Source organism: Sinohyriopsis cumingii, chromosome 11, assembly GCF_028554795.1.
Source record: "Sinohyriopsis cumingii isolate HCF-2022 chromosome 11, ASM2855479v2, whole genome shotgun sequence".
NCBI lineage: Eukaryota > Metazoa > Mollusca > Bivalvia > Unionida > Unionidae > Sinohyriopsis > Sinohyriopsis cumingii.
Window position 1 is genome coordinate 28,869,477 of NC_142971.1, and position 25,480 is coordinate 28,894,956.

At 35.2% G+C, this 25,480-nt stretch overlaps 1 protein-coding gene across 1 annotated transcript in view; it reads right to left on the minus strand.

The window, feature by feature from the left end:
• LOC149787827 (cytoskeleton-associated protein 5-like) overlaps positions 1–25,480 on the minus strand; it is a 279,152-nt gene that overhangs the window by 162,980 nt on the left and 90,692 nt on the right. The window contains exons 20-22 of the mRNA XM_089974049.1: positions 16,677–16,768; positions 13,429–13,486; positions 39–164 (exon numbers count right to left, since the gene is read on the minus strand). Coding sequence (XP_089830175.1) covers positions 39–164; positions 13,429–13,486; positions 16,677–16,768 — 276 coding nt within the window. The remainder of the gene's footprint in view (positions 1–38; positions 165–13,428; positions 13,487–16,676; positions 16,769–25,480) is intronic.

Consider the following 25,480-nt stretch of genomic DNA (forward strand, 5'->3'; position numbering starts at 1 on the left):
TAATACATTTAATTTTAATGAATAAGAGAAAATCAAACCTTTTCAATCTCTGCATCAATCTGCTGTAACAAGGCTGGTTTCTCGTCTTCAAAGAACATCCGTAACTGCTGACCCATGTACATATAGATTGTAGCTGTCAAAGTAATGGCTGCATTTCTCACTGCCTGGAAAACAGATTATCACACTTTTATCTTTGTGCCTTTGACAAACATTTTCTGAAATTAAACCCTGAGCTGTATGGCAGTAACACTTAAGCATGCTTGGTATCCAGGAAATACCACTGACAAAATACATACAAAGATGTTTGGTAGTTCTGAGTTACAAGAAAAAAAGGAGAAGAAAAAAAAACTCACACAAAACTTGCAAAATTGCATTGTTAGATAGCTACTAATACTTGAAAAACATTTAATGGAAAAACTATTTAAAGTTTTGAAAATTCAAAATTTTTAGATTGATCACTGTTTTGTCAATAAACTATACATACATTTAAGATAAAATATTTGTTGCTTTTATTTAGTCTAATACCAGACAAAATAGAAAGAAAAACACCCATAGATGCCTGTGTTTGTAAAGTCCACACCCACAACAACTGGTTTTGGTCACCATTCCCAAACTGGGCTTCTTGGCTACATCCCTAAATGTCCATGGACCAACCCTAAGGTTAATGTTAATTGTGCACATGTATTTTCTTTAACAATATCCAGTGTGTGATTACAGTAGTGGGGGGATTCTGACATTATCCAAGTAATATCATGTGGGCTAAAAGAAGATCATGGGCTTATACAGGCTGCATACCGGAAATCATCTTTCATGCCCATTGCGAAACTACTAAAACTGAATATAGCACAACACAATGGATGAAAAAACAGACTAAGGTGATCACAAAATCCCTATGCTTCTGGACACCGATGCTGGGATTATAAAACAAAATCACATATATAATGCATTTGCCTCCAGACATTGATTCAGGGATTTTAAAAAAAAATATATAATGCACCTGCCTGTTATGGCTGCACAAATGAAGTTTGATTGTGATTTTATTTGATCTGTTTGGCATTGTATAGCACTGCATTACATGGAGGTTAAATTGTGCCTTGCACAAGGACATGTTACATAAGATGATGTGGGCTGACCTGATGGCAGAAATCAAGCATTCTAGTTACTACTCCTACAACTTAAAAATGTTTTTTAAAATGCTGATGTAATTGAACAGTAACATGAATTGTAATTGTGTAGATTTAACCTTTCAGCCCATCCCAGAGACAAAAGGAGTTAAAGTCAATAATGAGATCATTCTTGTAGATGGTCACCATAGGAGCAACATAACTAATAAGTTTTAGTTTGTTCTTGTTTTGGGTTTAACATTATTTATCAGCACAAGACAGGCTACTATATCTACAGTATATCTTAGGACATGATAAAATAAATTACTTTCTTCAAGTTGCAGAATTTTTGATGAAACCTTTTCTCACCTATGTCAGATGTCCCAAAACAAGAAATAACGAAATATTTTTTTGAATTTCCCCCCCACACACACACACATACACACAAACTCTCTGCAAGTTAAAATCAAATAGATAAACAAAAGGCTTATTTGAAAAGAAAATGAATGAAACTAACCTTTAATTGTTATCATTTATTCCTTGCTTTTTTCATCATGTGCAATTTATTAGAGAAAAAATACATCCACAAACTCTGTATATGTAATGCATCCATAATGTAGTGTGTATCACTTATGTCGCATAACACACAAAACATTGTTCACTGACGTAAATAAAGAGAAAATGAATCATGTTTGTTTGTACTCAAAGATTTGAATGTTATCAGACAGAAAATTAGATCCAACAAAATCATAAACCGAACGCTTGAAGGCAAAAGCCACTCATGAATCACATGGTGTAAGGTGTAAAATAACCAAGACTGTATCATATCCAGGTTAACTATATGACAAATAAAAATCTTTTCACTAGCATGAGTTACAAAATGTACTATTAAAGCAAGGTAATGTGTACACTATTTACCCTGCAGATATCAGTGTCCATTTGTATCAATTATGATTCGAAACAGCAAGGAAACAGAAACTCAGGTGGTCAATAAACACAACTAGTAATGAGCAATAAACTTTAGTCTGAACTTACCAGCATGATATCAAATACAAAAGTTATTTTACTACAAACGTTGTTTTACTACAAAGATTGCCAACCCTGGAAACCCAATTCTATTAAGTGTGCTGATTTATATATACACCATGTCAGCTGACAGAGGGAAGCCAACTTTTTTTACTGTTTCTTTTTTTACTGGTATTCACAGGAATTTTGAAAACAAAATGAAACATTGGAACAGTATTATAAGTGACAACATCTAGTGCTTCATGCACCCAGCATCTACCAGAAGATGAGAAAAGAAGAAAAAATCAATCAAAAATTCATGGAAAGATGATTGGGCTGACAATATGATCACTGACATGAATGAAACTCCAATCAACTCAGATCTCATTCCTGAATGGACTGTCAAAAAGGGGGTGAAAAGTGTGAGAATTTGCATGACTGGTGCAGAAAAAAATCTAACTTCAGACCTTGCAGTTTCCATAGCAGATGTGTTGCCTCAAATGACAAGTTTTCATGGCAAGAGACAGCTTAAAAATATTCATGCATCAAAAGAATGGATTGCATGTCTACAGAAGAGTTGGACTGATGAGGTGATGCTGGAGTGGAGTAAATAGTTTTATCTCAAGTACACAGTTTAATATTTTTTTAAAAAACACTTTTTAAGTCTGAGTATATTTTTGTGACATGTAATTTTCTAATGATTTAAAATGTGTCCCACAACTTAATACTCACAAAAAATTATGTGTCCAAGAACATATAGTGCACAAAATATATACCTTAAAAATTAATTTATGGTGTCCCAAGAAATATGGTGTCTTAAAATATATGGTAAATACGGTATAAATAGTGGCAAGAATAACTGGTGGAGGAAGAATCTGGGAAAACCCTGATTAGAACCACCAATCCAAGGGAAGCTACTGGCAAGCTTTCTTGCACAGAAATATTGGCCCAGCCTGAGACTTTTTGATGTGGTAACCCCAACACCCAATTGAAGTGGGCCTTATATGACAACTGGCGTAAATGTGCAAAGAAATTCTTATCCTTAACTACAACACTGCTCATAGTTCATGCTAGCCTATAACTGAACAGTCTGCAATATCAGTCCATCTAATCAAATGTTTCTAGAGATGTAAAACAATACCTTTTCTCTGCTGGACTGAAGTTCAGAAATAGCAAATATAAAAATATATAGGATATCTTAACAAACAAATTGTCAAAAATTGATCAAAGTCCATCAAACAGTTTTAAAGTTATGAAAATTTTACTTTTCCTCAATTCTGCTGACATCAAAACTGTGGAACTCCAACTGAAAATAATTTTAAATTTTTCTTTGATAGTAACTGAAACTGTGTTCTCTTCAATAAAATCTAACTAAATTAACATTCATCTTCAGATAAATATATTTGTAAATGAGAAGGGATACAAATAAGTTTTATTACTGATAAGATGGAAGTTTAAATCAATTTGTTTTCAAAAACTTAAATTTCATGTTTTGGGATAAATGAATGAGCAAAATTAATATATTATAAGCTCAACATTTTGAGATATTACAGTGTGACCCTGCTATAATGTGGTGGTTGAGGTCCATAGAACCCAACCATGCTATAGAACTGTGTTATAACCAAACAAATCTGTTAGCTGAAGAAAATGATGCATTTACCTAAACTATGGCAGGGGTGGCATGGGATGTTGGTAGATAGTGTAATAACATAAAAGCCAGTACAAAAAAACATGCTTTTAATTAAATGAAGAAAAACTAGTCTGAAAAACACTTGTACAGAGTTTTATTTACAAATAGCTTAATGTAAGTCATTTGACTCAAAGCAAAAAACAGTGAGTCAAATCCAAACCTATGAGTCTTATTCAAGCCAATGATCAGTTTTCAGTAGTTTCAAAAATAATTATATTGTTTAAAAACACAACAAAAATATTAGTTATATAATGTGACTAAAGCCAATAAGGCAATTCCCTAGCCAGAAGCATCTGAACATTCTATATTTGTTAAAAATCTTGTTGATGGTTTCATATCATCAGAAATAATTTGAGCATATATGAAAGGTGCTTATTGTTGATTGTGTCAGTGCTTTCATCTGCCACTGTGTCACAAATAACAAATTTTACAGATCACGTATAAGACTATCCTTAACAACGTTTGATAAGCTCTCCGGTAACTCTGAACAGGTTGTAACCGAGATTTGTATTTTAAAAATGAATGTCTTCTACACTCAGCCAATATACACACTTAAGTTGCACTTTCACTCTGTGTCTTGTTTGGAAAAATATTTTTGCAAACCTGCATTCAAATCTGCCTGGTGTTGTGGACCTTCAATCAGCAGTTTGTGTTCTGGCAACCCAGCATGCCTTCTCAGTGTACTGTTCTGAAAATTATTGGTTTTTTGCACATTTCGTCATGGAGGTATTTTTTAGCCTCTGTACATATACGGCAAAACATAAAGGCGTATTCACTGTCACATTCTTCATGCGAATTAACTTCTTGAAAACATAGCCAGTTGTGTTTTCAACCAGTGCTGCACAAATTATGTTTTATCTTGCCAGTAACTGTTATCTCATTTTTTGGATGATGAAGGCTCCACTGGTTTGATAACAATATTATTATCATCGGTCAGTCATAAACACAGTTCAAAAGATAATTTAGTTTGTTTTGGATCAATTTTAATTTCTTTTGCCTTGGACGCCATTTTCAGTTGAACGCTGACAGTATCTTCGAACAACACAAGGCATACAAATGAGCAAATGGAAATGGTTGCTTCATTGTGTGATAAAGGTGTGCATAAAATAATAGTTTCTCATGAGAATCACTTTAAACTCACATGTTTATTTTCTGCCTTTTTCTTGGGTGGGATGATTACACAATTCTAACATCCTGTTGATACAAATGATATGACAGTTACAGGTCACATAAGGTCAGATCCAGGCTCCACACTCAGTAGTAACCCTATGTATTATGATAACATTAGTGGAAGAAACTGATGTGCGCATGTTTTTCCTGTTTGAGAGTTGCAATATAGCCATTAAAGTAGTTAGAAGAAAACTTTATTTTGTGTTAATCAGCAACACATAATATTGGGGTGTATCAATTTAAGTACCATCTACGATTTGTAGACTGAACCTTTGTTTTTTTGTTAATAAGCAAAACATAACATTGGGATGCATCAATTTACGTACTGGCGACGATTTTTGTGCGTCAAATCAGAAAAGTCTGTGTATTTGACGCATGACACATGGGTAGATAAAACAATGCTTGTATATTGACAACTTACATTTGTAGTACAATCCATAATCCATTAAATACTGTACAAGTATATCATAAATTCACGAATTCAAGTGTAGATCATTTTATAAAATTCATGTACCACTCACATCCAGAGAAAACACAAATAACACATATATAACATAATTGGTAGTCCTCATTTTGATCTCTATCTGACCGTCACTAAATAATTCAAACAAGTATCATCACAAATAGCATGTGGCTATAGTTGTTTATATGCTATATGTACATGTACTTAAATTGACCTAGATTTTGGTCAGCTGAATAGAGCTATCATCTTGCCGAGGTTACCCTTGGGATGAAGCTTTCATAGGAAAATGAAAATGCGAACAAATTAAAAAGTTGAAACATCTTTGCAAGAAACCCACTGTCAATTAACTTGATGGCCAGATATCTAGAGTTTCTTAAGATTGGACATCTAAATTGCATTTCTGCCACCATTGGTAGCATCTGATTGCCTAAATTTGTTTCCTGCAAAAATTAAACTTTCACAGCACAATAAACATGTTCCAGTCACTTTGGAAAATGCAACAATCCATTAGATTCCATTGCTTTTATTTAAATTTAGTGCCGACTTCATTTGATGAAAGGTTCTTTATTATTATTGAAGATTGTAGTGGGTTTTCTTTGATGACGGGTGCATGTCTTATTGAAGTTACCACTAAAAGACAGCTTTGGAGAACTAAACATGTTCATTTCTTATTGAGGCAGCAACATCAAATAATTGTAGAACATTAATTGAGATTGAATTTTTTTTTTCACTTACTTAGTATTTATACAGAATGATTGGTGCTTCAAAGGTAATGTTTTCTTTAAGTGTCAGCAAATTATTTTTTCTGGGTACATTTAAAAGCGGAAAGGAATTAGCTGTTGTTTGGTCGAATGTAGTAGTAACTGTTCCTGCCTTCAAAAGTTGGTAGAATGCAGCTAGTCCTGGTAGCAAGACTACTGGACAGACCAACAAGTACATTTCTCTTTTTTTGGGGGGGGGGGTTCTGTTAGCATAGTTATGCTGCCATCCACACTTGTGTTGGAAATTTTAAAAAAAGAGGCTAACACATGTTCTATTCTGACAGTGATTAATACAGAAAATTGGAGGATTTAATTGTATGAGGAATTTTACTTACCAACCACATACAAATGAATACATTAATTACTAGTGAGAGGCTGATAGTCTGACACTATTTCATCTGAAAGATCCATTATGAGATAGTGCCTTATCTGGTTGATCTCTGCTACCAGAAATGTCAACAACAACAAAAAATGTAGGCATATTACAGCATACAGTACTCAGGCCAGATGTCAGAATAAGCAGATTATGACATAACAAACACACTGTTAAGATGGTTTGTCAATATGAACAAAGAATTTGTTTATCGAACAATAAAAAATTACAGCGCATTTTATATCAAGTTTGCAGCTTTCTTTCATGGTGCCTCTGAATTTCATTACTCTAAACCCAAGGTTGTATATACAAGTTTAAACGGTGTCATGTCGCATGATGATATAATTTGTCACCAGTAAGGAAAACAAATCACAATTTTTGACATTGGCAATGCCAGCATGATCCCAGAATAAACTTTTTAAATGTCATTTTTCATTCTTTAAGAACAAAAAACTTTTTCCATGAATGAAACAACTACATGCACATGAAATTGCACAAGCTACGCCATGATCGTCTTGCATTAGAATTCATACATGATCTCTTCCCCAAAATAGTAATAAACATTTTACATGTTACTTTTTGTAATATTAAGAACAATTTTTGTTGTTGCGTGAATGAGAAAAATACATGTTAATGAAACTTCATGAGCCACAAAAAAAATCATGTTAATCTGAATTTGTGTTATAACGGAGCGTGCTATAGTGGGGTCACACTGTAATAAGGCCTCCCAGAGATGTAAAAGATTGTAAATATTTAACTTCAATCATTTAAATCTGAATTTTCACAACTGATAAAATTATTTAAATAACCATCTGAAATGTGTTGCAATATCTTCCACATCTTTTGATTAAAAATGGAAATTAGCAAGAAATACCAAAGTTATCTCTCCTGAAAGTGAATCAATTTTAATATCTTGAAAAGTTCTCAACTGAATTTGATGGAATTTTTTATGTCATTTAGATTAAGATATCTTGATACATATTATATTAATTTCTAAATTTCAGTGTCACTTCAAGATATTACTACCTCTACATTCCTTCACAAAATTGTCAATACTATTCACGAAACATTGTGACAATGTCTGAGAATAGTTACGATTCATCAATTTTACAAGCCAACCTTGCAGCCATTTATTTTATCTACTAAAAGTGTTACTTGTTATATTTATATTTGATACTTTTTCTTAGGTTAGAAATTAAACAATTTTCATTCCAGTCTTTACTTCTTCATTTTGAAAAACGAAAGTTCTAAAAGTCTGGTTGGGATTTTTATGTAAAGGAAAGAACTCTATATAATCCTCTAAAACTTCCCATACTTTCTGTTGGAAACAGAAGACAAAAATAAAAACAAAATTATCAGATAAAACACCAGGATTCCACATTTTTTTAAAAAAAAAAATCCTGATTTTTTTCCTTCAAGGTTCTTTTATGACCAGAAATGGGTTGTTTCAAATTCTGTGCAAATAAACCAAAAAATTATGTACATTTCATATAAGAAGATGAAAGAATTTTAACAAACTCCACTTAAATCTGATTGGTGCCCTAACAGCTATGTTCAATGTAATCTGATGATGGACTGTATATTTAATGCAATTAAATTGTTTAATACGGCCAAAGTATGGTATTCTGCACGCAAAAGCAGTTGGTAGATATCTACATATTTAGCAAGATCTGATAAAAGAAAATTAACTGCAAAGGCGAGTTGGGAAGAGAAGTTATATTATTTTTCTCTTAAACTCATTGAGATCACAGGTTGCAGGCAACTCTTTCACATGTTCTGCACAAGATACCAATATCAAGATGATTACAGGGTAACCGGTCTACCTGACTGCATGAACGATTGGACTGACTATACAAATATATTTAGGACGAAGGATCCACAGAGTATTCTGCAATCTCTGAAAATCTGGTGATGAACTCAATAAATTTAACTCATAATCAGTGCAATAAGGACTAAATAATGTACTTTTTTTCTATGATCAAGTGTTGGCTGAACATTTCATGTTTTCTTCAACTTTGATCAATATTTGAAACGGAAGGGGCTTTTCCCAGTCAGGAACAAAAATCTCTACTTTTTCTCAATTTTCAGGCAGCATGGGTAAAAAGGAATATGAACAGAGAATTATTTCTAAATGCAGTAGATTTCGTTAATGTGTACAGATTTTGCTCATAATAAAACTCATTGGCTGTTTACTAACTTTTATAAAATTATCTTTAAAAAAATGGTCACTAAAGTGTTGACAAGTTCAGCCTATCTGATGCAAAATCACTTCATTAATATTTGTGGATCTTGATCAGTGCATAACTCATGACAGATCTTGAGGAAATAAGTCTATATTCCAAGTCAGATCTCCCAAAACTGGAGCATAAATATGAGCCACAGAAAGGAAATAAGTTCAACCAATCAGATGCAAGATAATCTCATTAATTTGTATGGATCTTGCTCATTATCAAACCTGGCCAAATACTGAAATTTGCTCATAGTCAGATTAGAAATACAGTCTTAAGAGTGGTAATCTGCTCAGCCAATCAGATTAAAAATCACCTCACTATTATGCATGGATCTTGCTCATTACCCAATTTACCAAAAAAGGCTGATCACATAAGCATATATTCCAAGGTTAAATAAAACTGTATCAAAAGTACAGTCTCAAGAGTAGTAACAAGCTCAGCCAATTCGATGTAAGACAGACTCATTATTACGTCTGCATCACACTCATCAAAATCATATGAAATATACAGACCTCAGAGTGGTAACAAGCTCAGCCAATTCAATGTAAGACAGACTAATTTAAAATGTCTGCGTCACACTCATCAAAATCATATCAAATATACAGACCACAGAGTGGTAACAAGTTCAGCCAATTCAATTTAAGACAGACTCATTATTACGTCTGCGTCACACCCATCAAAATCATATCAAATATACAGACCCCACAGTGGTAACAAGCTCAGCCAATTCAATGTAAGACAGACTCATTATTACATCTGTGTCACACTCATCAAAATCATATCAAATATACAGACCCCAGAGTGGTAACAAGCACAGCTAATTCGATGTAAGGCAGATTCATTATTATGTCTGCATCACTCATCAAAATCATATCAAATATACAGACCCCAGAGGGCCCCGAGTGGACGAGTGGTCTAAAGCGCTCTCCGTTACGGATCACTGCCATCTCACCTCTGTTTGCGTGGGTTCGAGTCTTGGATTCAGCCAATGTGGGTATGTGAGAAAGCTTACCAGTAGCTTCTCATGGGTCGGTGGTTCTTTCCGGGGTTTTCCTGGGTTCAACATCCACCATTAATACTGGCCACCATGTATAGCCTATCGTGTGCTGAAAAATGGCATTAAACCCTACAACAACAACAACAACAACAGACCCCAGTGGTAACAAGCACAGCTAATTCGATTTCAGACAGATTCATTATTATGTCTGTGTCACACTCATCAAAATCATATCAAATATACAGACCCCACAGTGGTAATAATCACAGCTAATTCAATGTAAGGCAGATTCATCATTATGTCTGCATCACACTCATCAAAATCATATCAAATATACAGACCCCAGAGTGGTAACAAGCACAGCTAATTCGATGTAAGACAGATTCATTATTATGTCTGCATCACACTCATCAAAATCATATCAAACAGGGTTCATAATGAACTCTGAATGATAAATTCAAAGACTTTTCACAAACTTTCAAGGACCACAAACATAAATTTCCAAGATCTATATTCGCTAACATTTTGTATACAGGTTATATGAGAAAACAACGAATGCACATACTACAATATTGTTTAATTATGAAATTCAAACTATAATTTAATAAAATTGCTTTATAATGATCTGGATGACAGGTTAACACTTATTGTTATTTCAGAAATATGTAACTTATGCATCAGATTTAATTCAAAATAAACTGTTCTCTTAACAGACATCAGCACTGCTTTAAATGCATTATTATAGTTGCTGTTTTGTCTCTTCAATCATTTTGGAAAGAGAAGCCATGGCTGTCATCTTTTCCTCTGTTCTTCTAAGAGCATTTGACTCTGTGACAAGCACAATGAGTTCTTTTAACTCTGTTTCTTCTGCCCTCTGAACAGAGGAAGCATGTAGGCTGGCTATGTCAGCTTCAAGACGCAGCTTTTTGGCTTTAAGTTCTTCCACTCATTCATTGCTAACTCCCGTTTCTTTCCTTTTCTGATTTTCTCCTCATGCTCCTCCTCTGCTTTCTTCTTATCCAGATAGGCATGGTACTTATGTCTTGCAGAGGAGGCATGTGTCATTATTTCACTGCTAATGATGATTTCCAAAGGTCCACCTGGTTTTCTCATTGTGTCAATGATTAGCCTTTGAGCTCTCAGGCTTTCTCTGCTGAGGTTCACAACAGACACCTGTTTGTTGACAGACAATCCTCTCTCCACTGTTGTCTGCCCATGTGACAACAACACTTTTTGGAGAACATTCCAAAGCTGAACATATTCCTTTCTTTTAGAAAGGACAGAATAAAACACTTATCAAGGCTGTCATCTGTTCTATTGAAGCATTTCAAGGGATGATTGTCCGATTGGATAACTTCATCCACTAATTTTCCATACTGACTCAATATTAAATCACATCAAGACTCTACCTCTCTTCCTGTCTCACACATAATTCATAACAGTGTGTAGTTAATTTGTCCTAATTTGCATCTTACCTTTGGCATGACTTGTATGGCTCCTTCTCCCATCGAAGCCAAGTTGATCGTCTTTTTACACAATGTTCAAAATGCCTTTCGTTTACATGTTTTATTCTTTTTTAGCAATTCCTTGTATTTCTCTTGTTCGTGCCAGATATCATTGAAAGAGCAAAGACCTGCCATTTTTAAACACGAGGTGAAACAAAACTGATGACGTAAATCGACCGAACAAATTTTGAATCCTTGAGCTTGTGTTACTTTCGAGCACTTCCTACATAAAGTGCTTGTTCAATGTAACCAAATTTCAACTGGCTGAACAGTCTTGTTAAAATTAGTGTAATAAACATTTTGACTGGCCAAAGATGATGGACTCGTCCAATCAAATTGAATGATTCATCAAAAGAAAGAAGCCAGGAAATCCGACTACATCTGAATCTAACCACCTTAGGCAATTTTATTTGTGATTATAATAATAATAATAATAATAATAATAATAATAATATAAATAATGAGGACTTTGTATAGCGCCTAATCTTTTGAAACTCTAAGCACTTTACAACATTAGATAACAACTAAAAACATATATAATGATATGATTACGAAAAACACACCATGAAATTGGAAAACAAAAAACATGCTGAGATAGTTATGGTGCTGACTTCCTGTGATGAAGGGTGTAGCCGGCTTGCTTCGATGAAGAGTGCACGTGTTATTGAAGTTGCCGCCAAGGCCAACTTTTGATGGCAAAATAAATGCTTGTTTGTTATTGCGGCGGCAATGAAACTGAACGGGTCATCAAAAGAAAGAAACCAGGGAAACTCGACTATAGTCTGACTATACATCCCCGTTTGTTTGTAAACCCCACCCCCCCGTATCGAATTCAATAACAAAAACGTTAAAGTGACAAAAAGTGCACATAACTAAGTCAATTGAATCATTGATTTATAATTTCTAACCTGACTGTGGCCAGAATGGCACTAATACTGGCATCCCCTGCACCTTTCATGCTTAACGGACTTTCCATACAAGCAATGTGCCATATTGTGTACACTATCAGTTACTTTATTTCCATCAGACAACATAATGACGTAGTTCATCATATTAGGTAACTGCCGGATAGTTCCATAAATTACCATAACGTTGAGAATTTGGAATTATATCCCTTTGCGCACATGAACACTGAAATTAAACCGCTTGTTAAATCCAAGTGAAAGGCAAATTTGCTGTTTTCATTCTTTTCCTTTGCTTGATTCAACACTGTAAATATCAGAAGCAGACGACATATGTATGTATATATGTAGTCATGCACACACTCCTTTGCAAAAATTGGACTTGTCCAGGAACTGGAAATGGATCTCGAGCATGTCTGTCTATTATATTGAAAACTTTCGTTAAGCATGAAACGCGCAGATTATGATGGTGTTAGGGCCACTCTAGTCACAGTCAGGTCAGAAATTATAAATCAATGAATAAATTTAAGTTTCTTGCACTTTTTATCACAGTAAAGGTTTCCATTATTGAAATTGGTAGGGGGGTACAAACAAACGGGTTGGTATAGTCAAACTATACATCCGAATATAACCTTGGACAATTTTATTTGTGATTATGGAAAGAAGTTAACATTTTTGGGTTTATTTCAATTTTCAAAGACTTTTAAAGACCTCTTTAAAGTAATCTGCTCGATTTTCCCAAACTTTCAAGGCCTTGAAAATGCTACCTCATTTTTCCCAAACTCTCAAATATCTTCAAAGATTGTACAAACCCTGTCAAATATACAGACCCCAGAGTGGTAACAAGCACAGCTAATTCGATGTAAGACAGATTCATTATTATGTCTGCATCACACTCATCAAAATCATATCAAATATACAGACCCCAGAGTGGTAACAAGCTCAGCCAATAACATGCAAGATCACCTCTTTAACATGTGTGCATCTCACTCAATATCAAAACTCCTCTGTGAACCCATATTCCAAGTATGATCAAAATTGGATCAGAAACCTGGAAAACACACGATGGATTTGCAGGATCATATCATAAAAACTCTCTTGACCTTATGGAAAGGTGAAATAAAAAAAAATTGGATATGATATATGTTACTCGAGTTATTTGTTCTACAAGAATAAGAGTGTATCTAAATATTTTTTAAAAAATATATACATATAAGGAAATACTTACAACATTGGTAGCTTCAAAAGCTTTTTTAATCGTCTGGATCATAGCCTTCACATTGACTCTGGTTTACAAAAAGATGAAAGAAACTAATTTAGTAGCAAACCACACAGGCAAAGATTCAGGGATCTCCCAGTTTTAGATACTGGTACTTCATTTTTAAATGGATGATATAACTGACCGTTTGAAATAAAACATCATTAGTGGTCTCTTAAATTTTCAAACAGCACATCATATTTTATTGGTGGTCTTTTAAATGTTTAAATAGCCCCTTCTTTCTCTCAATTTTACACTGCTTTAGATAGGTAAGTGGGCTATTAGCAAAAATTATGGATCATAATTGCATCCCTAACCTTTTTCCATTATTAAATCCCTCTTATATTTAGAATATTCCCCACCAGCATTTTAAATGGCAGAGGAATTTCCTTCCTAAATTTTAAATTCAGAACAGATTGTTTCTAGCATTTGACTTCTGTAAGTACTTCAAACATAAAATATAAACATCTGAGCAACCTTTACTGCTGTTGCCTGAATTATACCTGTCTCCCTACAAGCCAGCAAAGACAAATCAAGTACTGTTTGCCAAAAGCAAATTCAGACACATATTTTCTTTTTCAACTAGAGGTCTTTCACTGGTGGCAAAACCCAGAAAAGAAAAAACAGGCATCTGAATATGATGTTTAAACAAGCAAAATGTTATCTAGACCTTCAATTGACCACACCAATTATAAGTCCCCTGGCTCTGTAAATAATTCCCTATGATATCATCAGTTTACTAGAAGATCATTTATCTTCCAGGAAGTCTTGATAATTGACAATTGGCTATATCTACATAAGCTAGGCTTTCCAAGGCGTATAACATTCTGAACAATATCAGCTTATTTATCTAATAATATGGGACAAAATTTTCAAATCATATTAATAACTGATCTAATTATTTAGCCAACAGTATATGTTATCACAATATGATTGTAATCTTTCAACAGAGATATAAATTAAATTTAAAATTAAAAGGTCCTTGAAAACAAACTTGAAAGATAAACAAAAAATCTTAGAGTCGTATTTAAGTGAAATTATTCAGCAGGATCCATACGTTTCATAAAGCTGAGGACATATAATCTGAATACACTGTAACTATAGATGACTCATGTGTGACACTTCATCCTACAATGTACGATACTGATCTTGAGATGCTACTCACCATTCAGTTGGTCCAAGAATTATGGTTTCGTAGGAATGCTGATGTCATTTGAACTAAGGCTTAATTTTCTTTAATGAAACAAATATGTCTTATCAGATTCAGCCAATTATGACTTCACAGATATAATCTGTTTTGTGAAAGACCATGTTCAAATGATTTTGCCATTCCTTGGCTACCACTTCTCTTCAATCAATCAAATGGATATCAAAACTTTGAAAATATAACCACCTGAATATCCTGCTGGGATTTACTTCAGTCAGGAAAAAGACATAAGAGTATGACTAAAATAAATAGACTCTAAGATGTACAACAGTGTTAATATGGGCTGCCTACTGTGCAAATCATTCTTGAGGAATGGTCTCAGTTTCCATGGCGAAGTGAATCAAACAAATAATATGGTTCAATGATACAGTATTATTATTATGGAAGTAAGATATCCCCCTCATTTACAAATATCTGGGTCAATGTCTTACAATTTAAGACTAATGTGATACTGTGACATGCTTCTGTACATAAAAAGTTTTGAAATCAATTAATTTAAGGTCGTATAGTGTGATAAAATTAAAACATTTACAGGCCAGTTTGCTGGGCTGTACAGAATGTTATGAAATGGCACTGAGTACATGGGGTTCAAAGACAATCATGTTATTCCATACATGCGGTAAATGTGTCATGAATTTATTTCTTACCCCATACATAAACCTAACCCTTATGGTCACAATTTCATTGTCAGTATGTTCACCATCATTAGCTATGCAAATAATTAACAGCTCAAAGTTGTAGCTGATCCCTCCTTTGGAACAGAATAAGCCTGCAATATGTCTGATGAATCAGTATTATTTAATTAAAATCTTGCTGGGGGGGTGGGGGGGTGGGGGGTGGGAGTGGGGGTGGGGGTGGACACACAATTTCAACTGATATTAAACCAAACAGTAACTGATTTCTATATTTATATATAAATACATATATATAATAAAATTGTTACTTCTATCATAAATTAGATATTGCATTTTAACTTCTGAAGCACATGTTGTCTGCCATTTTGTTTGTTCTATCCAACTGTGTATTGCCAGTAATTTAATTTACTTAGAACCTGCCTGTAAATCACAAGACCCATTTATGACTTTGCTAGAGTTCTTATATCCCACTACAATAATTCTGAACAGAAATAATGGATTTTATATCTTGACAGTTAATCAAAGATATTCCAAGAAGTTTGCTTATGAGGTAATGACAGTGATTCCAATCTTATCTATCCAGATTGTTAGTTAATCAAAGATATTCCAAGAAGTTTGCTTATGAGGTAATGACAGTGATTCCAATCTTATCTATCCAGATTGTTAGTTAATCAAAGATATTCCAAGAAGTTTGCTTATGAGGTAATGAGATTGATTCCAATCTTATCTATCCAGATTGTTAGTTAATCAAAGATACTCCAAGAGGTTTGTTTATTACATAATGATATTGTTTCCAACCTTGTTAATCCAGATTGTCATTTCATCCACAACATATCATGTCTATTCCTTGATTCTGCGGTATTGATTTTATTATATTTTTTAAAAAAAATGTAGAAACATACTTTCTCATCATAATTTTAAACTGATGGATATCACACCAATCAGGAATGGGATCATGTTGTCTTGCTCAGATGCATTATTGTTCGTTGAGCTTCATTTTGTTTGTAGCATTCACTGAATTCACACAGAAAGTTGGAATCGAAAGATTACAAGTGAATTTATATTGTATGTACCCACCAAACATTGATGAAACTCAAATTTGTTCATCTGAATTAATATCTATCCAATTTCTTTTTATCCCTCAAAGACTCGAGATAAATTATTTAGTTTGGTTTGATTTGGTGTTTTATGACACGGCAGGATAAATAGGTCTTGGCAAGTAAAATGCTTTTGCCCAAGTACAAATGATAGCTGATCCAAGCTGATCTAATGGTTGGAACTGAATCTGAATCCTTCTGGTCCCAAGTCCGATGCCTCATCCATTAAACCATCACAGTTCACTGTTGCACAAATGAGATTCTACTGTATTTACTTACTTAAGTCCAAACTCCTTGATGGCCTTGGAGAGCCAAACTAGAGCCTCAGACTGATTCTTTGGATTTTTTTGATCAAATGCCATGTTGAGGACCTGAATTTGACAAAGGAAACAACAGCTGAGTAAAATATGACACTAACCTTTTGCTTATGTAAAACAATAGTACAGTGAGGAGCTCATCATATACAAACAGCATTGAATTTAATATTCCTCTATGCTGGCAACACTCTGGAGATCACTGACCAACAGGTCTCAGTCCTTTGGTCAAAGTATGCTGTCCTTAAGCAAAACTTAATGTGGAGAAACCATTGTTTCCTTATTGGATTAAACATGACCTTTGACATTTTGATCCCAAAATCTCTAGTTCTTTTTTTATTAGTCTAAGTGCAAACCATCTACAAGGTTAGGTAAAAAAAACCTTAAGTCATGATATTCTACAAAAGCCCATTTTCCTTCAAAGATATTTACATTAGACCTAACCCCAAAATCAATAAGCATCATACATACATTAAGTTCAATCCATCTACAAATTTTGGTCAAGGTATATTGTCGAGAAATAAAGTTATTCTGCAAAAACAACTTTCTTTTTCAGTCAAAGTGAACTTGACCTTTGACCCCAAAAATATACAGACTTCTTTTTTACCCAATATGTAAGTCGTCCACAATCTTTGGTGAAGATACTTGGTCGATAAATGAACTTTTTCTGCAGAGACCATTTTTTCTGTTTTAATCACAGTGACTTTAACAAACTAGCGTTTTACCCTGAATTTAACAGGCTTCTTCATTAACCCAGGTTCAAGCCATCCTTGAACTTTGGTCCTAGTCTGTTATACTGATCTAATGTAATTGTGTGAAAATCATTTTTCTTCTTTCCCTGACAGTGATGTTGATCTTTGACACCAAAACCAAGTGCAAGCCATCCACAAAGTCTGGTAACAGTAGATGGAGAACTCAAATTATTGTGTGGAAACCACTTTTCTTCATTTAGTCATAATAACCATGACTTTTCACCTTGATATTTAAATTAAACATGCAAACCATCCACAAAGTCCGGTAATTGTAGATGCTAAAGAAATTGTGTTATTGTGCAGAAATATAGATGGGAGTAAAACTAATATTATTACCTGTTGCTTTGAGCTCTTACCCTTCTGGGATGGAAATTACCCTCATCTGTATAAGAAAAATTTGATCTTCCCATAAGACTGAAAGATCTAAGTGCTGCACTTGAAAAACACAGACCCAGTCTGTTCACCATATTATAGGCCCATGCACAGTAATTGTCCAACTTTTTATGGGTTTTTATTGGTGGGTTAAAGCCCTTCCTGGCTGATTTTGAAACTCCAGGAGCAGTTGCTCAAGACCAGTGTTGTTGGTCCTTCAGATCTTGAGATGCCACGGTGGGAAAGAGACCTTAGAAGAGGGTCTATACCTCCAAATGAGCCACTTAAACCAATTCTTACTGTGCAGAAGTACAGCAGCTCTGCTGACAGAACCATGGACATTGTTAAGGCATGCCTTGAGGTTTTGGCAACTACCTCTAGCAAGCACAGTAGCATAGCCCCTTTACAAGACAGAAGGAGGCTACTAAGGAAAGACAGCATGCAAGGCTATTATGACAAGCAACATTGCCTAAAGTTCCAATGACTCAGTCATCTAAATGTAGGTCTCAATATAAAAGGGCGTGGGAGGATAATACTGACTGCCCGTCTTGCTGCCTAGCAAACTCCTGGCACTTACAAAATCTACATGACCATAGCCAAATGAGAGAGCAAAAGAAGATCTGGGCATGAGGTGACCCCAAGTGTCTCTTTCAACTCCATTTTTCTCTGAGCATGAGCACTTGGGACACAAATCCCAAGTCAAAAGAAATCTCTTCATCCTAATTTGCCTTAGTCAACAGGTGGGTGATGCAAGAGGACCCAATATGAGGAGGCACCCTCTCAGCTTGTTCTTTTTGGTGAACTCACCCGAATCTGCTAAGACCAACATGAAGTCTTAGTCTTGCTCTCATTCCTGGAATGCAGAATATTGAGACCTGTGCCACTCGGATAAGGGAGAGACCTGTGGATAGGGTTATCTCCATCCTCATACATGCCAACCCCTGACGAGGAAAAAGTGTAATCCAAGGTGACAAAAAGAGGAATCCAAGCAGAAAAAGAGGAATCCACAACTAACATGCTAAAAATTCAATAAACAATGATTTATTTGCCCCTCTCATCTTTTAATATTATTTACTGCTTAAAGTTTTCATATGTAGCACTTTTAGCTTTCGAAAGCAACAGATTTTCATGTTGCATTTTAAAACACTTTGTACCAGCTGAGACCATGAATGTTTTGCATGCCAGTAGAGCACAAAGTACTGGGTTACTGAGCCTGGATCTGAATTCACTTTTATTTTTGTTAACAATACTGAACAATCTCTCAGTCAGCATAAGAATGGTAAAGAACCAATATTTGTTTCATAACCTGACAAAGAAGAGGAAATTTATATCTTCCAGTGATTGTGTCTTTTAGCTGGGAAATAAGGTGCCACTGCACATCAAATCTATCTGCATTAAGTATATTGTCAGGTAGAATCCCAACTTTATACTGCAGGAATTCTCCTTCCAGATGAGCCAAGGTAAGCAAAGATGGTAATAGAAAGGGATATCTCTTGACAAAGAATCAAACACTTTTGAAGCTTTTTGACTGTCTCTCATTAAAAACAGCAACTGAAGCATTTAAAAGCACTTCATCTCCATAGGGGAATTTCTGGAGCATGTAATCACAGGCTGTAGCATAATAATCTCTAACATTATCATCAAACACCTTCACAACTAGAGTAGAATTGTGTTCTACGAATTCTCTTGCTTCTGAGATCTTCATTATCTTTCTAGAACTCGGTAATAACACCTCTGCATTTATAACATTCATGTCTGCAATTTAGTTCTGCTGTAGATAATAAGTTACCTTAGTATTGGAGTTCATAAGACGAGCTAATTCGATGTTTCTTTGTTTTCAAGTGTTTCTCCACATAAAATTTACCACCATGCCCAATATTAAAATGAGCATGATGCTGCCCTAGAATACAGGGACTCGTATCGTTGCTTAAAACTGACCTGTCTTACATGTACTATATAGTACATGTATGACAGGTCAATTTTAAGCAACGATGCGAGCCCCTGTGCCCAAGAATGGAACGATGTATTATGCCATTCATGTATTCATCTTTGAAGGATTCGTTTTTTGGGGGTTTTTTTTGTTTCTCTGATCCACCTGTGAAATTCTTTGAAAAAATATATGTGCTCTAACACAAACATCGACTAGAATACATCTGATGACTTTTAGCGCCAAATAGTAAAATTATTTCCACATGGCCTGCAATATACGTCACGTGATGCTGCCCTAGTGTCATCATCTTTGGAGGATTCTGTTATTTTATGTTTCATTCATTTTTGGCCTTTTTCTAATCCATTTGTGAAATTATTTTAAAGGAGATATTTTTGCTCTCATACACGCATTGACTAAAATTATACTTTTTAGCGCCAAATACCTATTGACTGGTTCTGTACTAAATATAAATTAGAAGAAAAAAATCTGTGAGTTAAGATTAAAAATTAGAAAACCAGTCTGTTCTCTCCTCACTAAGCCATACAGCAGCTATAAATAAAATACAAGGTCAAAAGTTTGAAAGTAGAACCAGCATGTTTCTGGGTAATAGGATAGTTGCTATAAATAGAACATAATACTGTTAGGAAAGTGCATGGACAAGTGTACTCTTATAGTGTAGTTATGTAGAAGCCGTCTTTTCTAAACTATGGTCTGTGGGATTAACGGGATGTAAATAAAAACAAGAAAACAAACCATTGATATTTTTTGGAAGGTGGATATACCGAAAAAGCATAATCCATACACATTTATGCATAAGGTGTAATTTAGTGAAAAAAAGTGTAATGATTATGCCAAAAGCGTAATGGTTGGCATGTATGCATCCTGTAACTCTTCATGCACAGCGAGATGGACTGCTCCTAGTGGCAGACTCAGCAAGAGAATTAGAATGCTCCTTGATCTTCCTCCAGTGTCTGGTGGAAGACTAGTGCCCCTACTACCTCTCTGTCTCCATATAAGTGGATGTTGGGTTATGAAAGACAACATCAGCACTATGAGGCCAAGGCCCTGGTGTCCATGGTGGCATAATTGGGAAGAACAATTCACTTCCTTCGAACAGATGCCCGTGTGTGTGTGTGTTTGTTTGTGTATGTGATTTCCTTCCCTAGTCTGGAACAGGCATGCAGACTCCCAAAGGATTCATCAGTAACCTCGTTAGAGTGGGGATCTTGATCTCTTTCACTGTATCAAAGACCAATGACAAGTCACCTTCCATGATCATATCACTCTCAGAGTTTAGAAAGCGAAATCATAGCTCTGATCTTTGCAGGGTGGCTCAATCGGCATGTTGTCATCACTAGACTATGTGCTCTTATGGGTGATGCTCTTCCCTCATGGTGTGGGTGGGAAGGCACTCACTCTGCTGTTACTGGGTTGTGGACCTGGAATGAATGCTGTTCCTTTGGCAGAGGTTGGTATGACTTGCTCTACACCCAAGTATGTGGTCATTTGGAAGGAATACTGGACATAATCCTAACTGGCAATGACTGGGACAGATTGGCTGTCAAGAGTCAAAGGGCCTTATATGTCTTCACAGGGAATGGTCCCATATATTTCTGGAGTGCACTTCTCCGCTGACAAGGAATTCAGAGAAGGATCCAGATATTCCTGAGATGAGGTGGAAGAAGGCCATTTCTCCCCTTGAAAGTTTGATGACTGTCTTTGTCTGACCATAAAGAGAACAGAACAGGCAATTAGTGCAAGCATGGCAGGTCAGATGCATATCCTACAGGGCTCTCTTATGCCCACAATTAGAATACTCTCTGACATACTGCTGCAAAGGAAAGATCTGAAGACAAAAAACAATAATCAAAAATCCTGATTATAGTATCAATGAATTGTAAGACCTATAGCCAAACAAAATCTAACATCAGCAATACTTTACCTGTCCATACAGTACCAGTAACAGTTATGAAAGGTGTGAGACCTGTAGGCAAATACAATCTAACATCAAGAACAAATGTTTTTCTGTAAAACAGGTTTCTTAACAAAGTTACCCAATCATAATACCTTAGGTGGCGCTATACAGTTTCGCATTTTGCATAGGGTTAGGATTTTAAAGAAAAAGAATTTGCCCGGCTCTCCTCACTGGTTTTACTAGCTATTTAAAAAAGACCTTGTATATCTTAGGTATAATGCAAAGAACCTTTAATTCCCTTTATTTTGGTGTATGATTGATGGGTGTACTATGGGTTATAGAGTATACAGCTTGGCCTTACTTCAAATGTGCACCTTTCAAAAAAGTGCTAGCTCTACTTGGTCATTTTCACTTCCTGAACTTCTGAGGTCAACTGTATAAAAAAGAGCCGATAACATTTTTTACATTTTATATATTTGGTAATTCATTCATTGCACTTTCAGAAGCTGGTATTGTCTAGTCTGGCAAAATTCATTTTCCCTATTTTAATAGCTGCTATGTATAGTGCACTTTAGACTAATTCAGACTGATTTTTTAACACAAGGGAGCAGTCATTTTAGTTAGCAGTGTACTTAAATCATGTAAAATTTCCAAAAGTACAATATCCAAAAGAAATATCATCCACATTACATTAATGTAGCATAGAGATATGCCAACATTCTATCCACTGTGCATGTTTTAAATGCGAACTACTTCACCTTACATACGTCACTCTCTCAAAAGTACATATTATCTGGTGAGCGCCGCCTTAGGGAAACTACTACTAACTCGCACATACAGCCCTCCAAGGTTAAAAACTTTTAGCTAAAAACCTAAATGTTATAGGTGGCAGATGGGCAGAGTGATCTCCCCTCTGTACATGGATTGATGCCAAATCCCAAGAATATCTCAGTTACAACTGAAGTGGAAGGCACACGCTCTATATGGATGTAACTGCGGGTAGGCTGAGAGGGAGTATGTGAATTATAATTGGGTAAATATTCACAAGGACACATTTTACAAGAAAAAATTAGTTTCTTCTTTGAATAAGGTACCAAATCATAATACCATATGAGAATAGGTAAGAGGTGGAAGGAGATACATCCCCCTTGCCCTGGAGAAGCCATCTATGGTCCCTTATGGTAATGAGATAACCCGAATGGAGAAGTCTCCATCTGTCAGGAAGCAGATTCAAAAAGGTAAAATTTTCCCTCACACAAATCTAGCAGAAATCATGAAGCCATGTTGAATGGAGCTGTCAAATGACCAGGAAAGGTGACCTGTTGCACCAGGCTACAGGTCCTACTAGATCAAGCTGAGCCCTGTGGGATGAATGATCTCACAGATAAAAATGGAAGGATGTTGATTCCAATCTCTATCCCATGGCCTGGATAATGTCAGTTAGAGAGCAGTTCTGATTAGATGTCATGCTTGGTGGCAACTGCTATAATCTCGTAAGCCAATATGATAAGCAAATAACCCATTTCATCCAGGATGAAAAAGTCTGTGCTAATATATCCAGTTCCTGTTTGAGAGGTAAAAGTGTGATCTCCATCAATGCAATGGCTGTCCTTTTAAGATACCACTTCAAAGATCATACTGAATCTTGTAGATGGTCTTTAGCTAAATGTCCAAAGTAGACAGTGATTTCATCACAAAAGTCTGGTTACCCATGGATGGGAGCCTGTTCTTGGCACTAAAAGAGGATACCATCATGAAACTGACCTGTTGTATTGGAACTGGATGGAATTCAGTTCTACTGATAAGGCATATATTTTGCTGATTCTGTAGCTAATGCAAATGAGGAAGGTCTTATAAGAAAAGGTGGAGGGCTTCATGAGCAATTCTGATCCTTCACAGAACTGTAAGAAGATGGCTCCACCAAATAATGTATTGCTAATTTTGCCTGCTGACTGCCAAAGTAGTGAGAAGGCAGGACTTGTATGATAGGAGAATTAAGTACTTGTGAACAGTTCAATTTGTGTCTTGTTCAAGCAGTTTAATCCCCATGAAAAGTCCACTTGGGCAAGGGTCCTGTGTCATTGGCCAGGTGATATCCAAACAAGCAGATCAGACAGGTCTTTGATTTGTGCAATATCCTCTCTTCTATGATAGCACAGTCTGGTAGTGATCATGAAATGGTAAGATTAACAGTGATGGGTGCTGTTTCTCAACAAAGTGCCTAGAAAGTTAGATATTATGGATGTCTCCATTTAAAGAAAGTACTCTGGTGTAAACCAATGAGATTATATTTCATTGCCTTCCTAGACTGACCCAGTAGGTCCTGTATTCCCAATTTTAGTAGAGCAATCAGGATGAAGAGATACTTACATACTCTGGTTCCTGTATCGCGTTCAGAATCCAAGGTGTTTAGATGTGTATACTGTTATGTATATTTGATTTAATTATATGATTTAATTATTTGTAAGTTTTAAAATCTTTTTATTTATTTTTTTAATTTCATTACATGTCAAAATAATGTAGTTCTGTTTGCGGAACTCATACTTTTTCCAGAAAATAGTTTGACCTTGACTGTTCCTTTTAGTAGACACCAAATGTTGACCTAGATCCTGACCTTGATTCAAAATTAGTAGCAGCCACATAAGTTCTATTTTTATTTTAAAATGATTGATTGTTGTCAAGGTCATGATGGAAATATGTGATTAAGAAGTAAACAATTTTTTAAATTTTATTTCTTTAGAAACAAATGATTTGTTTTCGTCAGGGTCATGTTAGGCGTACATGATATAAATATGATCACGTGACCCCCACTTTTCAATTTCGCAACTTGGGGATTATCGAAACTGCATTTTAGAATATGATACCTTTGTTTTAGAGAAATATTCTTAGTTGGGCTTTTATCTTTACACTGGAAAGTGTTGTGTCCTTTGGAGTTATTTCAAATTACTTGACTTCAAAAGGATTAATTCGTTTTTTCCTGGAAAATGCACATGCTCATATGAAATTCTTGAATAAAGACAGCTCTTAAGAAAATTTATTCCGATTTCCAAAACCGGAGTGATATTTGTTGTTTCTACAAGAAACTGTAGACTTTAACACACTACAGGTTACAGCATACGTCATCATCTTCCATCTTGGATTCTTTGTCAGGACTTGAACTTGAAAGCATTAGAACATTTTATTAGTAGGACTTTTAAAATTGTATTCGTGGATTATTTGTAGATTATTTTTGGATTTGATTCTTAAAACCATAAGTTCAATTTTTTTTCATTTTTACAGTATTTTTCCAGGGAAATAAATTATATTTTTTTTAAAGCTTGTTGTTTTCACTGTTTCATGTGTTACTCTTTATTTGAGCCTAAACACGTAACAATACACTCAGCCATTCCAATGTATAGCAAGCTGGAATGAGCTAGGCTGTTAGGCCCAAGATTGGTGTGACAAAGGTTGGCACTGTTGGCATTCCATCTTGTCATGAAAGGTAAATCTCAAATCGATCCCCTTGAGTATGTCTCATATGAAACAGAAACCTGGAATGTCAATGAAGACTCGGTTTTTAGAAAAACCCAAACAAGAATACAAAGGTCTAAGTACTTGTTCTGCTTTGCTGCTTGAGATCTGTCACCACAGTGAAGTGATCAGGCAGAATGAAAACTTTATTCCCATTTAGGTTCACCAGCTTCTCTGGAGCAATCCATCTGCTAGAGTATTCGTTCACTAGCCAAGCTTTGCTTATTATGGTAGCTGACATAATTGTCCCTGGTTGCTTCATTGGGCTCTCATACCCATTACATTTTTGA